The 17069-nt window shown below is 38.5% G+C and overlaps 2 protein-coding genes across 4 annotated transcripts in view; one reads left to right on the plus strand and one right to left on the minus strand.

Annotated features, from left to right (window-relative positions):
• Positions 1–17069, plus strand: part of RC3H1 (ring finger and CCCH-type domains 1) — a 64327-nt gene that overhangs the window by 25961 nt on the left and 21297 nt on the right. For all 3 annotated transcript variants that reach the window (XR_014025839.1, XM_081322946.1, XM_081322947.1), the window contains exons 2-13: positions 4355–4716; positions 5293–5413; positions 5898–6137; positions 7493–7668; positions 7858–8058; positions 9169–9301; positions 9990–10108; positions 10761–10873; positions 11728–12009; positions 13207–13400; positions 13649–14043; positions 16250–16408. Coding sequence is in view for 2 of the 3 variants with exons in the window: in XM_081322946.1 (XP_081179072.1) it covers positions 4486–4716; positions 5293–5413; positions 5898–6137; positions 7493–7668; positions 7858–8058; positions 9169–9301; positions 9990–10108; positions 10761–10873; positions 11728–12009; positions 13207–13400; positions 13649–14043; positions 16250–16408 (2364 nt within the window). In the remaining variant the exon portion in view is untranslated. The remainder of the gene's footprint in view (positions 1–4354; positions 4717–5292; positions 5414–5897; positions 6138–7492; positions 7669–7857; positions 8059–9168; positions 9302–9989; positions 10109–10760; positions 10874–11727; positions 12010–13206; positions 13401–13648; positions 14044–16249; positions 16409–17069) is intronic.
• The window catches only part of ZBTB37 (zinc finger and BTB domain containing 37), a 73440-nt gene continuing 70230 nt past the window's right edge, over positions 13860–17069 (minus strand). The window contains exon 8 of the mRNA XM_081322957.1: positions 13860–13957. The gene's annotated coding sequence lies outside the window, so the exon portion shown is untranslated. The remainder of the gene's footprint in view (positions 13958–17069) is intronic.

Here is a 17069-nt window from a genome sequence, read left to right on the forward strand (position 1 = left end):
GCTGCAGGGGTGTCAAACTGCGGGTCAGATGCGTCATGCCGAAACCGCGCCCGCCCCATTGCCGGCAATGGAGGAAAAGTCGCAATACGTCACGACACATCACATGACGTTGCAAAGTTTGACACCCCTGATCTACTCTGAGGGAACTATTGATGATGTCATTCAATAATGAGTCTAGATGAGGAGCGATGAAATGAGACTTAAGTTCTCTTGATCAGAAATCGTATTTATTTAACATGTTATGCTGCCACAAAAATTACTCTTGGCAGCTCACATAAAAATATAAGACAAACTTGTATAAAAACTGTAAATACAACATTACCAAAATGGAATAAAAGATGGCAGCAACAGCTCAAATTGGCGGAAGGCTCTGAAAAAGCTCAAGCTTCAGAATCTTGTGAAACTTGAAGTAGAGATTTTGATATGGATCGGGTTACATTTTCCTGAAGAATTAGCTCATCGTTTATATGTATTCCTCGATAGAAATAGGTTGGTCATGAAACATTGATAAGCAGTCACTTTAACCCCTTAAAAAGCCAGAATGTAAGTGATTATATTCGCCATGCTGCATGATATGTTGTATATTTGGGAATAGTCTAGTGTATTTGCATACAATCTTAAGATATAAATATTATGATAAATAGATTGAATTACTTTTTCTATTTCATTTTTTATGACAAATTAACAAAGAAAATAATAGATACAGCAACTAAATTTGGAGTACTTTTACAATACATTTTCTTTAGTAATTCATAACATTTTCCTATTATTTTCTTCTTCTACTTGGTTTGTTCTGCTAATCAGCCTGAAATGAAAATTCTCTTTCCTTTTAATTGTATGCATTATGTGGAGAACTCTGCAAAAAAAGAAACATGTCATATTTTATTATCAAAGTTGGCAGTGAGACCTCCACATCTGCTACATTAGCTATAGTATGACTATGTAGTATTCATTAACTCCATTTAGTAGCTATATTAATATTTTTGAATGACCAAAATGATAATGAAAGAACCACATATGATTTTTGCTGGACAAACATTCTCTATGATTGTAATCCAGGGGGAAAATGTTAGCAACATGATGGCTATATACAGTATAAGTCTACAAAACAATTGGTTTATCTGAAGAATGAGAGTGATAACTAAGGATTTACTTAGGAAAAAGGTTTCAGTATTTTGAGATAAATGAATGGATTTATAGATGGTGTCCATTTGTATGTACACAGAGAAAAGGGTGTAGGATACAATGTGATGTCATATTCTGAATGTGGACAGGCATTTAGCAGTGTTGTGTAAATGGGGTGGTTTCTCCTACTTTTCACTAGTCATTGGAACAAGACACTCTTGCTGTTTAATATCTTGAGTGGAACCTTTGTTTTGTGTTATTAAATAACATAGAGAGATCTAAGAAGTACACAACTCACTTCAAGATTGGTTTTGTTTAATGTTATTCGTTTGTTTATTTCTAAACTTATTTCTAAACTTCACACTATTATCTCAGTGTTGATGCAAAAGATAGATGCCATTAGCAAAATAGTAGAATGCTCTAGTCTAGTCCAAATCAGAATTAATGCTATTTGGTGAAAATTGGGTTACCTATCCATTTAAGTAATAATAATTCTGTATTTGAATCATATCCATTAAATATTTAGGTATGGATATACCAAAAGATATTTCTCAATAACATACTGTAGTATAAATAAAAGAGAGAGGCTTCTTCAGATATTGATAAATGAGAGTCATTAAACCTTTGGGAAAAGGTGAACCCCTCAAAATTAATATTATTCGCAGATTAATTTACATTCCGAGTTAAATTCCGGTATATATATCTGGAAAATATTTTCAAAAAAATAAATTCTTTGTTTAGAAAATTTCCATGGAATTCTTTGATTCTAAGAATATCTTTACCAAAAATGCAACTACCAATTAATAAGGAAAGATTTGTTTTTCCAGATCTAGAACTACATCATCACTCTTACCTATTGTTAGTTATTAAGTACTATAAGCCAACAATTGGTGTTAATCTTCCAATTGGTACAACTTTTGAATATGCACATACATCACTTTTGGCTAGATGGATAGTATTAGGATCTATATATACTAAAACTTAATGGACGCGGTGGCTCAGTGGGTTAGGACGCTGAGCTTGTCGATCAGAATGTTGGCAGTTTGGCGGGTTGAATCCCGAGTGCTGCTTAACAGAGTGAGCGCCTGTTACTCGTCCCAGCTTCTGCCCACCTAGCAGTTCAAAAGCACGTAAAAATGCAAGTAGAAAAATAGGGACCACTACGGTGGGAAGGTAACAGCGTTCCGTGCGCCTTTGGCGTCTAGTCATGCCAGCCACATGACCATGGAGACGTCCTCGGACAAGTGCTGGCTCTTCGGCTTTGAAACAGAGATGAGCACCGGCCCCTAGAGTCGGAAACGACTAGCATGCATGTGCGGGGGAAACTTTACCTTTTTATACTGAAACTACTATCTCTGGAAACAATTACATTAGTTAGAAAGTTAAGGAATATGATGGCTAATAAAAAGCAATTTGACACTCCTAACCTAGGACTGCCTCTGTTTCCCACTTAAAACCCTTTGCATGTGGAGTTATGACAGTAACCGGGATTGCCGGAATTGCTGTTACTAAATAATGCAGTCACATGACATTGTGCTTTACGACTGCATCATTTACCCAGGAAATTCTGGTCCCAATATGAAAAAAAAAGAGTGCAGTGGGATAGGGTTTGTGTAGTAAAATAAGATATAGGACCAAGAATGAATATGGACTAAATGAACACAGATTGAATACAAAAGTGAGTGACCAACATGAAAGAAATATATTGACACGGTTTGATCATATTTTACACAAAATAAATATATGAAAACAGAGTAAATATATGTAGAAGGAGGTGAAGATCAAAAAATTGGAGGTTAATTGAGATAAGAATGAAAAATTTAAAGAACCCAAAGCATTGAATAAAGAATAAGGTAAAGGTTCCCCCGCACATGCATGCTAGTTGTTTCCGACTCTAGGGGCCGGTGCTCATCTCCGTTTCAAAGCCGAAGAGCCAGCGCTTGTCCGAGGACGTCTCCGTGGTCATGTGGCCGGCATGACTAGACACCAAAGGCGCACGGAACGCTGTTACAAGCTCAGCGTCCTAACCCACTGAGCCACCGCGTCCCTGAATAAAGAATACATGGATGTAATTTCCAAAGAGTGTTTTGGAAATATAAAAAGGGTGACAATGTGTCATTTATTAATTAATGACTAAGAAATTCCCTTTAAATTTTGTTTTGTTCCAGCATAATTGCTTTATTTATTAGAATGAAAGTATCACTTTGTGTGTATTGTCGATGTACTTTAAAAATGAAATTTTATTACTAAATTGTACACTGAAAAAAGTGAATTCTGCAACTTGCATAAATTATATTGCAAGTTGTTCTTGTTTGGAGCCAGCAACTCATTTGTTAAGCAAAGAAGTTGCTAGGTGGAACCACAGCTGTGCTTACGATCTCGCTTCAATTTTCCATTCCATTTACAGACCTGCAAAAGTTGTGAATGAGGGTTAAATTTTCATTACCGTCGTAACTGCAATTGCTCACTAAATGAGGCAGTCATTAAAGAAGGTTGCACTGCACTCTGCTGCCTGTCTCATCCACAGCTAACCTTTGCAGTCTTCTGCTACTGCTGACAAGGCACATAATCAGGCCTTGCCTTTTGAGAAGCAGTTACTAGCCACATCTGATATCGGGAAGAAGGCCATGCACGGCCAGCAGCACTGGGGGCAAGAAGTCAGCCAAAGCCAGTTGGAGTTGTAGAGTACAGGGAGACAGGGCAGAGATGGGCGGGGGAGGAGGGGAAATGAGAGGATGTGAGGAGTTGAAGGGCACCCCGCACGCTCGTAAATGCAAAATTTGATAATGTGACCAAAAGGGCACCGCAACAGATACAACTTCAAGCACTGACCATGAATATTTTAGTTCAGCGCTGTTGTATCTTAGAATTAGAAAATTTTAAATAAAATTTTATTAGAAAATAAACCATTATCTGACATAGCATGTAGTTTGCATGTACTTCATTGTGGCTTAATAAGACTCAGGGAGGCAACTTTATAACTTTTCCTAAAAAAAAAAAGAGGTAATGGGATAGTTTTCTATTAAAAAGATTGAGCAACATTAAGTGAGTTATCACAATACTTTGTTGAACACAGAAAGAGTTTTGATCAATCATGAGAAAGCAATGGAAGTCACTGTACCATGTGCACCAATTCTATCTTACGTATAGAATAGATGAATTATTTTTCAGTAATATTTCACTTAAAATCTACATCAGCTAATTTTATTTTTTTCTATTTACTTTTTAGGTTATATTTCACACTATGTGCTGACTGTCTGTACTTACAGAAACTATTTAAAAACAGGTTTTTTTTCAAAATAAATTTGATTCCAGTGGAATCTGCTTTAGATTTTGTCTTGTGAAGTAACTCCTGAAGCAATGCCTGTACAAGCTCCACAATGGACGGATTTTCTCTCCTGCCCTATTTGCACACAAACATTCGACGAAACGATCCGGAAACCCATCAGTCTAGGTTGTGGCCACACCGTCTGCAAGATGTGCCTGAACAAGCTCCATCGGAAAGCATGTCCTTTCGACCAGACCACTATCAATACAGACATAGAACATCTTCCTGTGAACTCAGCTTTGCTGCAGCTTGTGGGTGCTCAAGTAAGGGAATGTTTCCTTGGTCTCCTCCTTTGGATTTGTTTATTATAACTAGTTGGCATTTTTTTCATCAAATAAGCAAGTGGTTTTTTAAAAAAAATCACAGAAAAAGTGAATAATGAAATGAACAAATGTAACAAACCATCATAACATTTTCAAACATATAAATCATCACCAGGCTACAGAAAGAATTTCCTAAAGCCCCAAAGTTTCATTGTAGGGTGCCTAGACAAACAAGTAATAGCTTTACTATGTTAACTAAAGTGTGAAACCCATATGAAAAAAGCTTGTTTAAATTGTATACTATTAATCAATCTGCTGTTGAGGATCCAGCAAGCTTGTTTTGTAGTTTTGAAAGCAGTGTGTTCTGTCTTGAATGTATTTGTGTATAAAATAGTATGGAGTCACAAATTTTTTCTTATTGTAGAAATAACTGCTTTGTCTTCTTCAAGATAGGAATAGGCAGTTAATGAAAAGTGAGGAACTGCACACAGGTTTTGCAGGCGTAGGTGGGAGAAATAAAAACTTAAAAGCAATCATTTCTTAACATATTTGTATATATTCTTACGTTTTCTACAGATGCCAGAACAGCAACCAATAACTCTACGCAGTGGTGCTGAAGATACTAAACATTATGAGGAAGCCAGGAAATGTGTGGAAGAACTAGCCTTATACCTTAAACCGCTCAGCAGTGCAAGAGGTAAATCATGCTTGTCATCCTTTTGCCGTGTTTTAGTATAACAACATGTGTAAAGAATCTCCAATTAAGAAAACAAGTGCTGAAACAGGTAATCTTGAAAAAATGTAAAACAAAAAACCCCAAAAACCTACCATACTTTCTTCCCTTCCTACCTTCCTTCAGCTTTTATGGTATTATTATGTGGTATTTATGACATTTGGTGCCCTGAAAGGAACCAGCTCACTTCCAACTGGAGCAAATGGTGTTATTGTTTCACAGCAGTTAATTTGAACATGAACAAAATTTCAAGGCAGACGAAATTGTACCTTGAAGAAATTGTGAAGAATAATGTACAGATAAAATGTTTTTCTCAGCAGATCTAAATACCATAAAATTTTTAACCCTTGCATACTATTTGATACTATTAGCCCCAGATAGATTGTATGCAACTTTTGCATTGCCCTCAAGAAATTCAGAAATAACAACTTTTTTTCTCTTTATAAAGGTGTAGGATTGAACAGCACAACTCAGAGTGTGCTTAGTCGGCCCATGCAAAGGAAGCTTGTGACATTAGTCCATTGCCAGCTGGTGGAAGAAGAAGGACGGATCCGAGCTATGCGTGCAGCACGATCTCTGGGTGAAAGAACTGTTACTGAGCTTATTCTTCAGCATCAGAATCCTCAGCAATTATCTTCAAACCTTTGGGCTGCAGTGAGGGCTAGAGGCTGTCAGTTCCTTGGACCAGGTATGTATCAGGGAAAATGGTTTTCTGTCAGTGAGATCAGCTCTGATATGAGCAGAATGCTTTACATATTTCCTATATATGAAGAATTTAAAGCATTAAAAATCCAATTTCTTTTTAATGGTAGTGTAGTTTATTTCTACTTTACATTGCACAGTTTTGACAGGTGTTACGAAAGTCTTACTAAATGTTCAGCTATACAGTAGAATGGTGTTTTATTAAATTGTTTAAAGTTTCAGCATAGGCTTCAGCAGTACCAGATAAAGTAATGCAGGAAAAAGTCTCCCAAATATAAACTAACAAAGTTCAGACTTCAGGAAAAATATAAAGTAATATTTAATAATTTTCCACTGCTTTTAATTGTAAAAATTCAGCATGACAATTCAGCACCAACTTTTGGAATTAGTTGTTACCCAAAGCTCTCCTAGTAGCCTTCCCTAGCCTGGGTATCCTTCAGACATGTGAACTTCAGTTTCAGAATGCCCCTCCAGTAATTCTGCCTTAAGGGACACAAAGTACAGTAGCACTCAAGGCTTATTTCTTAGTTGCAAGGAGCAACACAATCAACTGCTTACACTGATTTATTCATTCATTACAGAGAGTCCTCAACTTACAACCACAGTTGATCCCAATACTCCACTGCTAAGCAAGGCAGTTTTTAAGTCATTTGTGCCACGTTTTATTACTTTTTTGCCATAGTTGTTAAGTGATCACTGTAATTGTTAAGTGAATCGTGCAGTTGTTAAGCGAATCTGGCTTCCCTCATTGATTTTGTTTGTCAGAAGCTCCCTAGGAAGGTTGCAAATGACAAAATCTCAAGATCCCAGGATGATGCAACCATCATAAATACATGCCAGTTGCCAAGCACCCAAAGTTTGATCACGTGACTGTGGGGATGCTGCAACTGTGAGAATTGGTCATAAGTCATTTTTTTCAGTGCCATTGTGACTGAACAGTCATAAAATGAATGGTTGTAAGTCGAGGACTACCTGTATTAAATATTGCAATATGTATTGGACTGAAATATTCAATGGCATAATTAATCCTGTGTTAAACTATTTGCAATAAAGAATATACTTGGGGTTTTTAGTGTTTACTTCTTTTGTAGGTTTGTCTGTGCACTTGATCATTCCTGTTTTTAAAACCATGTCATAAGCAAACTAGTAACCAGAATATTGTCTAGTTCCTACTAATGCAAGTAAATTATTCTCTAGGGGAAGGACATATTTTCTACCACAATCCTGATGTAACTTGGAGATTTCTATAACTCCTAATATAGTTGCTAATTTTGTAAAATTTGTAATAACTTTAAGAAAATCCTATATTAATCCTGTGATGGCCCTCTTTTGATTTTCCAGCGATGCAGGAGGAAGCTCTGAAGTTAGTTCTTTTAGCTTTAGAAGATGGATCTGCTTTATCTCGAAAAGTTTTGGTTCTCTTTGTGGTACAGAGGTTGGAGCCACGATTTCCTCAGGCTTCTAAAACCAGCATTGGGCATGTTGTCCAGCTTCTTTACAGAGCCTCCTGTTTCAAGGTACAAAAGAACTTAAGTGCTTGTGGATCTTCTTTATCTTGTGGTTATACCCATTTATAAATTGTGTGATATAATGGCATGATGTAAAAAGTTCCACAGAATTATCATTTGCAAGAGAGAACTTAATTAGGCACACTTACTCTTTGGGGTTATTACTTTATCTTACTTTAATAGTTTTGCCTCCACCAGGTGACTAAACGTGATGAGGATTCCTCCCTAATGCAACTGAAGGAGGAATTCAGAACATATGAAGCTCTGAGACGTGAACATGATTCCCAAATTGTACAAATTGCTATGGAGGCTGGTTTGCGGATAGCTCCAGATCAGTGGTCTTCATTGCTGTATGGAGACCAGTCTCACAAATCCCACATGCAGTCCATTATTGACAAGGTAGTATCTCTTTAAATCATTATCCTTTTGTTTCTCAATCAATTTTAAAAACTGTATAAAAATTGTAAAGAGAAATTCATATTTATATGTGAAATGCACCACATTCCAATCTTTTTCATTCCAACTTTGTATAGGTAGTCCTTGACTTACAACCATTCATTTAGTGACTGAAGTTAATGGCACTGAAAAAAGTGACTTCTCTTTTTCACACTTGACAACTATGGCAGCACGCCCATGGTCACATGATCAAAATTCCTGCATTTGACAACTGACGTGTTTATGACAGTTGCAGTGACCCAGGGTCATGTGATCACCTTTTGCAACTTTGTGTCAAGCTAAGTCATTGGGGATGCCAGATTCATTAAACAACCATGTTACTAACTTAACAACTGCAGTGATTCATTTAACAGCTTGGCAAGAAAAATGTAAAATGGGGCAAAACTCACTTAACTTCTTGCTTAGCAATGGAAATTTTGAAATCAATTGTGGTCGTAGGTTGCAGACTACCTGTAGTGGAAATGCCTACCGGACATGTGATCTGCAGGGCAGGGCAGGGCTGTCTGCCTCTCCAGCGGCAGATGCGGCTGATGCATGGTGGTGGTGGAGGCCTTTTGCCATCACTTGCCCCTGGATCTGAAACAGGGGAGGCGGGTTGGGTAAGGCAACCGAGCTTCCCCTGCCCATTGTCCATAGCATGGCAGTCTGGCTCAGGTGGGGAGTGAAAGGGAAGAAACGGGAGAGCAGCCAGGTCATTGAATGGGCGGGGCAGTTCGTCGAGCAGGAAGTGGCCTGGCTGCAGGGGCCTGAGGTAGGTGGGTGCAGGGCACATAGCCAGCTCCACCACCACCTGCCTCGCCTCACTTCATGGTGGCAGCACTGGTGCAACATGCACTCTCCTGCCCTGTTGTGACTGCGAGCAACCAGATGGTGGGACAGAGTGGGCAGGTGGCTGCAAACAGACATCCCCCCAAAATAAGCTCTAATAGTCTTTTGGTCAATATATATACAAATAATTAAGGTAATGCTAACATGTATTTTCCAATGGGGTTTAATTGGGGTATCCATGTGGACAGAAAGCATTTCTAATCATTAGTATGTGAATGTGTTAAGTTGCAGACCCCAGCCTCTTTTGCACAGAGTGTTCAGGAATTAACAATTGCTCTCCAGAGGACTGGTGATCCAGCTAATTTGACCCGGCTTCGACCCCATCTTGAACTTCTTGCAAATATTGATCCCAGTCCAGGTATATTTGGAAGGATGGATGGATGGATGGATGGATGGATGGATGGATGGATGGATGAGATAGATAGATAGATGGATGGATGGATGGATGGATGGACGGATGGACGGATGGATGGATGACAGAAGCTTCTGTGGACTAGAGCCAGTTTCATCAGTTTTATGAAACTATATTTTTTTGACCAGCAGTTCCAAATTGTTCCTGTATGTTTTGTAGATCTGTGTATAAATCAAAAGTTAGTGGTGACTGCACATTCTATTTTACATAAAATTTCCATTCCCTGAAGATGATACTCTATCCTCAAAAATCGCATAAACATAATTTTAGAAAAGTAAAAATCTCATGATATTTTCAAAGGTCATGTTATTTTATTATATATTTATTTTATTGTTTTATTTCTGTATTGTATTGTATTCTTGCCAGAAAAGTCCAGTGCAGTAATATAACAAAAACATTCTAAGATAAAACAGTACGTATTTTGAAGAAGAAAGAAGTAAATAAATGGCCAGAGGATCCTGCTCTTGTCATGAAATAAAATTAATTTGCTTTTCAAAATAAAATCTTAATTCTTATGTATTATTACTTCCTTGTAAATTATATTTTCCATTTGATAAAAAAAGCCTTTTCCATAAAATTTCCCATTGCTGGGAAAAATTCAGTTTTGTTTTTTTTCTTCTTCTAAACATTGTAGATGCCCCACCACCCACATGGGAACAGCTTGAGAATGGATTAGTTGCTGTACGGACTGTGGTACATGGATTGGTTGATTACATTCAGAATCACAGCAAAAAAGGAGCTGATCAGCAACAGGTATAGTATAGGGCAGGGGTCCCCAACCCCGGGTCTGCCATCTGGTACCGGGCTACAGCCTGTTCAGAACTGGGCTGTGGAAGTGGTGGACGAGTACAGTGTGTGTTCGCACAGAAAGCTGCATTTGTGAAAGCGGTATGCATATGCACGACACCATCCCCTTTCCACCACGACCACTGCCGGTCCACCACCAGGAAGGGTTCGAGACGAGTTCATTTCTGAACTAAAACAGTTTATTCTTTCCCATTGTGTGTAAGATAGCAAATTGGCACAAGGGATAATAGATTTTAGACATTCTTTAAAGCCAAGATCTTGTCAACTACTTAGTTTTCTGTGACGTTAGGCAACTATATTATTACATCCTTCTAAAATATTCACGCTATTAAGTGATATGATTAAGTTTTCTTTTTAAATTATCTGTTGTATCAGTACATAAAGGATGATCTTGTGCATGTTTATATGAACAGAACTGGTACTTTATTTATATAGTATGATTTTGATGACAATTTCAGTCATAAATCCTATTCACTCAGTCATTCGTGCCCTTTTTAACAAAGATATCTTTCTGTATTTTTTCTTGAGATTTTTTTCCCCCGTTTATTTTGGAGAATTATTTTCCAAATAATCTTTTGTGTTCTTTTATCTAATTTAGCCACCTCAGCACAGCAAGTACAAGACATATATGTGTCGAGATATGAAGCAGAGAAGAGAATGCCCCCGTGGGGCCAGCTGCACATTTGCACACTCACAGGAAGAACTAGAAAAGTAAGTTCCATGTCTTTGTTCTACTTCTACATTAAAATATATATGGGCTCAAAGTGGGAAGCATTCAGTTCAATTTGAGTCATCCTTAGGGGATCAGAATAGTAAAACCTTTGATCTTTCAAACAAAAACTGGGAAACAGCAGTTTATAAGTCACACAGTAGCTTTTTATTAATAATATATTCATCTGGATACATCACCCTTAGCGATTTTTAAAAATTCTAATTAGGAATTGCTGGTATTATAAGCAAAAAAAGTAACTTTTTAAAGTTGACCTTTAGATACAAGAATAGGTAAGTATTACTATGGCTGTACTCTTAGAAGAAATTATAAAAAATATTTAATTGAATTTCTATTTTAATTATTAAAATATTATTAAAGGTGAATTTATTTCACAAATGAAGGCAGATATACGTATTCCAAGATAATGTTGCAGGATCCAATCAGGGTCGGTCACCGAAGCCAGAGGTTTAGTCTTCCAAGTTTTCGTACTCGTGTTGGATCCCATCCTCATGGAACTTCTCTCTCACCAGAATGTATGCTTTGGGCCATTCTATGCATAGTATAGCTAACAACTGGTGAAATTCAATTAATCATGGGAACATGGAGTGCTGGGGTTGCTGTTGCTAAGTGATGCAGTCATGTGATGCCATGTTTTACAACCACATTGTATAGCAATAGAAATTCCAATCCCAATTACCATTGTAATTCGAGACTACCTGTATTATCTGGCTGTGTGAAATCTGCATGTATTTATAATATTTGTAAATATTAGGCCTGAGTTAAAATGTATCCTGTTGCAACTATAACAGTTCTGCTTTTTTTTGTTCATTGATTGCCATATTTTTTCTTGAAGATTTCGCAAGATGAACAAACGTCTAGTTCCTCGAAGACCTTTGAGTGCCTCCTTAGGTCAGCTAAATGAAGTGGGCCTGCCAGCAGCAGCTATTATCTCAGATGAAGCAACAGTGGACTTACCCAATAGAAAACCTTCTACCTTGCCAAATGGGATTGTTTCACCGGGCAGTGCAGTGACACAACTTATCTCTCGTGGGACCGACTCCAGTTATGACTCAGTCATGAAACCTGGGAAGATGGACCACCATAGTAGCAGTGCCCCTGGATCACCTCCTGATTTGTAGGCTTCTATATTGTTTATCTCTTAGAATTTGACAATATAAATTAGCTTGCAAAAGAGTAATCCACATGTGCTTCCACATGCCAAAATTGTATGTACTCAGAGTAGATACTTCTGTATTGATTTCTCATGGCAACTTGTATATAACTTGATATATACAGCGTTTTCCGTCTGTAAGTCATTTTTTTGAGAATCAAAGCCTAGGGCAGAGTTCCCCAAGCTTTCCAGATTTGCAGACCGGTGGGGGAGGAGCTCATTTCACACGAGCGGATGGCAAATGCACACATGCGCTGCACCATTTGTGCAAGCAGAGTGCTTGTGCAACTGCTGCTCATGCAAATGGATCATGCATGCATGCATTCGCCTGCCATTCCCGCAGCCCACAGCCTATATGTATTCAACATATAAAAACTTCTTAAACTTGAATTTGATTCCTGTTGTTGTTCATCTCCTGGCAATAATGTGAAAATAATTTGCATTTGTTTTCCTTCAAAATACTTTTTTAAACTTCCCAGTTTGACCAACAACCTTAATAGTGCCAGCATAATACTCACTAGCCCTGCCCTGTTCTTGCATAGCGCAGCACCTTGTTTTTGTGCGATGCGGAGGCGGCCGTTTTTGTGTCTTGCAGTGTAGCGGCCCATTTTCACACTCCGAGTCGCAGCAGCAGCAACCCATTTTCACGGCTGAGGCGCTGCGGTGGCAGCCTGTTTTTGTGGCTGAGGCACTGTGGCGGTGGCCCATTTTTACACCCCACAGCTGCAGTGCTAGCACAAGTGAGGGGGTGTGCGCACACATGCCCGGTGGCAGGAGGCCACAACCCACTACCGGGTTGTGGCCCACAGGTTGGGGACCCCTGGTCTAGATGGACATTGATTACACTTAATATTTTCTAGGTTCATATTGGTAAGTGTCGACTTCAGCTCTATGTAGTATAGTTGAAATGTTCTACCGTTTGTTTTGTTTCTGTGAATTGAATATTTGCCAACACTTTGAGTAGGAATCCTTACAGTATTTGAAATGCAGTCCATCTTCCTGGTCAGGTTTCTGCAGCACATTCTGTTTCAGTCTCCATTAGCAATATCTGGGAGAGAAATCCTTCTACGTTTCCCACAAATAAATGGGAGCACACAGCAACGACAAAATAATATCTATACTAAGTTGTAATTGCTGCAACATTGTTTTTGTTTCATCTAGGCTGGAACCTGTTTCCAAGAGCTCTCACCCAGTGCCCCCCCGAGGACCTACAGACCTGCCGCCCATTTCAGTAGGCAAGCAGCTCCAAATAGTTCCTCGAGGCTCCCAGTTGTATCCAGCTCAGCAAACGGATGTCTTCTATCCAGATCCTCGAGGAGCAGCTCCCCCATTTGAGCCTCCACCCTATCAAGCAGGTAAATTCCATCTAAATGAAGTTTGGTCTTGAAATAAAACATTATTTTGGTTTCTTTTTTGTGATTGAATAATAAATATCGATTAATTTCTATCAGAATATGATGTTTCCACAGATCTTTTATGACAGATGTAGTTTACAAAAATGAATGTATGTCTTCAGGGGGAAAAATATTTTGTTTCATACAAACCCGGAAGTAGCTAAAACAATTCACTAAAAATTGTTCTGAATCTTGTTTCATATATTTAGGTGTATATTATCCTCCAGCTCAATCACTACAGTGTATGTCTCGATTTGTCCGACCTCCATCATCTGTTCCTGAACCAGGTCCTCCTTTTGTAGAACAACATTATGCACCCTATCTCCAAGATCGCATCATGAACTCACAATACAGCGCACAGCCACAGCAATACCCTCCAATGAGTCAACCTGTATATCCTCCCCATTATGACAGCAGACGTGTATATCCTGCTGCTCAGCCATACCAGCGGGAAGATATTATCCGAGGAAGTCCTGTTCCGATTGAAATTTCTCCACCTGCTGTATCTCCATATGTACCTGAAACAAGAGACAGATATCAACAAGTGGAGGGCTACTATCCGGTTGGACCACATCTGAATCAGATTAGACCTTCATATCATAGAGTATGATATATTTTTTAATTTTATGATTATGGGAATAGTAATCTGTCATGTATAGTTTTAATTCTTGCAGTAATTGCATGTGTCAGGCCTGCCCCAGTCTACTCTCTCAGGAAAGTAAGACTCCATTTGGTTGAAGCAGAGGAAGTTTTACTGAACGAAACTGATTGCAGCAAATTCAGGCAGAATCTGGTGTTCCCCTGCAAAATAGAAAGCTATTCTTTTCATTTCCCACTCACTCCCCCCATGACCAGTCCCCTGACCAGCCAATGCGATGGCCATAATGTGTTTTGAGAAACTCTGAGGTGCCAAACTGGTAACATTCCATTCTCAGGGCAAACGGCCTTGAAGATCCTGGTACAAGCTGGTTTAGTGGAGATCTGATCTTCTTCTATTGTCACTCCCCCCTCCCTATTCCCCATGTTTGAAGTTACAGCGATAGCACCCAATAGACCCCTTCCCTCCCCCATTCTTAATGGCAGGACACCAGCAAGGCGCAAGCCAGTAATGGTGGACCTGACAGACTGCTGTCCCATTTTGCAGGTAGACGGCTTCATTAAGGCCCCTAAATTAGCCAAGCAAGCCTAACTCAGGGCAATGTATATTCTGAGTTTAGATTTTAAAATCTTATCAAAATACAAATATTGCAAGAAAAGCCAAGTTGTGCACGTTTCATAAATGCAAATTTAAATTTATCTTTGTTTTTTATAATTAATTTTGCTTCTGAAAGGAATGAGGGAGGTTCAAGGAATTGAAAACCTATGATTGTTGTAAAAGAAGAAATGGGACAGAATTGTATTTCTTCTCTCAAATTCCAAAACAGAATTCCAGTTTGCACTAATGGCAGAAATTATTCTGTAATGACCTACGGCAGCGTTCCCCAACCTTTCTGGGTTGGCGGCCTGGTGTGGGGGGAAAGGGGATGGTTTTGTATGAGGGGAAGGTACATGCATGCACATAGCTTCATTTGTGTGAGTGGCGAATGCACACTCGCCCGCTGGTACCTGCCACTCGCACAAGTGGAGCTGCAAGCACCAGTGCCCGCTGCTCACATGAGTAGGGCCACCCAAAGTTGGAGACCCCTGACCTAAGGAATAGCCTAAGGAAATACTTCTATTTTTTGTTCTTTTAGACCACGGGTGTCAAACTTGCCACGTCACGTGAGGTGTCGCGACATATCACAACTGTTATTGTATTGCCAGCAATGGGGTGGGCGTGGCTTCGGTATGATGAAACCGGCTCGCGGGCCAGTAGTTTGACACCCCTGTTTTAGAGGATTTTTTTACAAATCTTTGCTGAAGTCATCCACTTACAGATACACAAACCAGGCAGATAGATAGTATTTCTGATGTGTAGTAATGAATAAGGACAACTATAGAGTGGTTGGCATATGTTGTTTTGGTACATTCCGGAGTTTAGAGAGGCAAACTGACTGGATATCTGAGAGGCCAGTGTGGGTTTTAAATATCTGGATAGCCAGTAGATGGAGAGCTAAATTTAAGCCGAGGTTACTGTGTTCTAATGTCTGCAGACAATGAACTGCTAATTGCTGTTGTCTCCTACCTTCCTCAAAGCCACACTGAGCAGACTATAAATACCTATTTTAGATTGCTCATATTTATGCTTTCTGATTGTATAACAGTGTTAATGAAACAAGATAGCTTCTTATACCATATATGTGGCTTTGGTGACCTTTGGTTTGTTCAGTAAGTATAATCAGGTGAAGACTCTAGTCTGAGGTTCATGGAAAACCACTATCACTCATTAGAAGGCACATTAATACATTTAGCATAATAACTTTTAACAGATTATCAGATTCCAGGCCTGGAAATGTATCATTTGGATTGTAGTAGTTTTCCATTTCTTCAGTCACAAAAAGGTGGTTAATTTGCTATGTTTATATTTCAAAATGAATAACTTAGTTATAAAATGTGATGTTTAAATCTTAACATTAATTTTGTGGAAATGTAAGGTAGCATTCCTAATTTTCTTCAAAATGTTATTGAGCAGAATAGTTTTGTCCTTTTGCCTTACGAAATTGATAATTACTCAACAGACATTAATGAATCTAAGAAACTTGTATTGAAATAATTTTGCTGCTTTGCTAGAGTACCTTATAACTTTGGGGTTGTAGACTTTAAAAGTTCATTTGTAGAATACATGAATCTTTATGTCTGCGTTTTTTTTCTTTCTTTCATTTCTTTTCCAGGAACCTTATAGTCGGGCTCCCCCTCAGCCACACCCTAGTCTAGATGAATTGCATCGAAGGCGAAAGGAGATTATGGCTCAACTGGAAGAAAGGAAGGTCATCTCCCCGCCACCATTTGCATCATCACCAACCCTGCCTCATTCTTTACACACGGATGAGGTAAGCATATGCCTAAAACAATTTAGTACAGAATATGGCACGTGTACACTGTGGTTGGAAAAAAATATGAGAAATTTGTCCTAAAAAGGAAAATGTAAATGATCGGTTTGAAGAATATTCTTCCACGATCTAAGTCCCATCATGTCATGTAAAAGAAAAAGGGTGGTCTAGTCCTACAGTGAGAGAAAAATTATTTGATCCCCTGCTGGTTTTGTACATTTGCTCACTGACGATCAGTCTATAATTTTAATGGTAAGTTTATTTTAACAGTGAGAGACAGAATAACCACCACAACAAAATATCCAGAAAAACGCATTTCAAAAAAAGATATAAATTGATTTGCATTTTAATATCACAGTTAGCATTCTTAGAATACCCTTAATGATGAATTCATGCTTATTAAGCTTAAATATATATAGTGCCAAGAAAATTTGGTGAAGCTTTTAGAAGAATCCATAATCCTTTAGACATAATGAGTAGAATTCACTGTGTTTATTGGAAAATGTATGTGAAGTCTACGTTAACCAAGGTGTAACTTAAGGTATAAGGTGAATCGGGTGTTCCAGTCACTGAGATGATCATCAGATGCTGAGTTTGAGGGGCTCTTCCCGTTAAAATATTGTTAGCAGGCAGCATCAGTCTGCATTTCATGATCAATGGT

Source organism: Vipera berus (assembly GCF_964194415.1).
Source record: "Vipera berus genome assembly, chromosome: 3".
NCBI lineage: Eukaryota > Metazoa > Chordata > Lepidosauria > Squamata > Viperidae > Vipera > Vipera berus.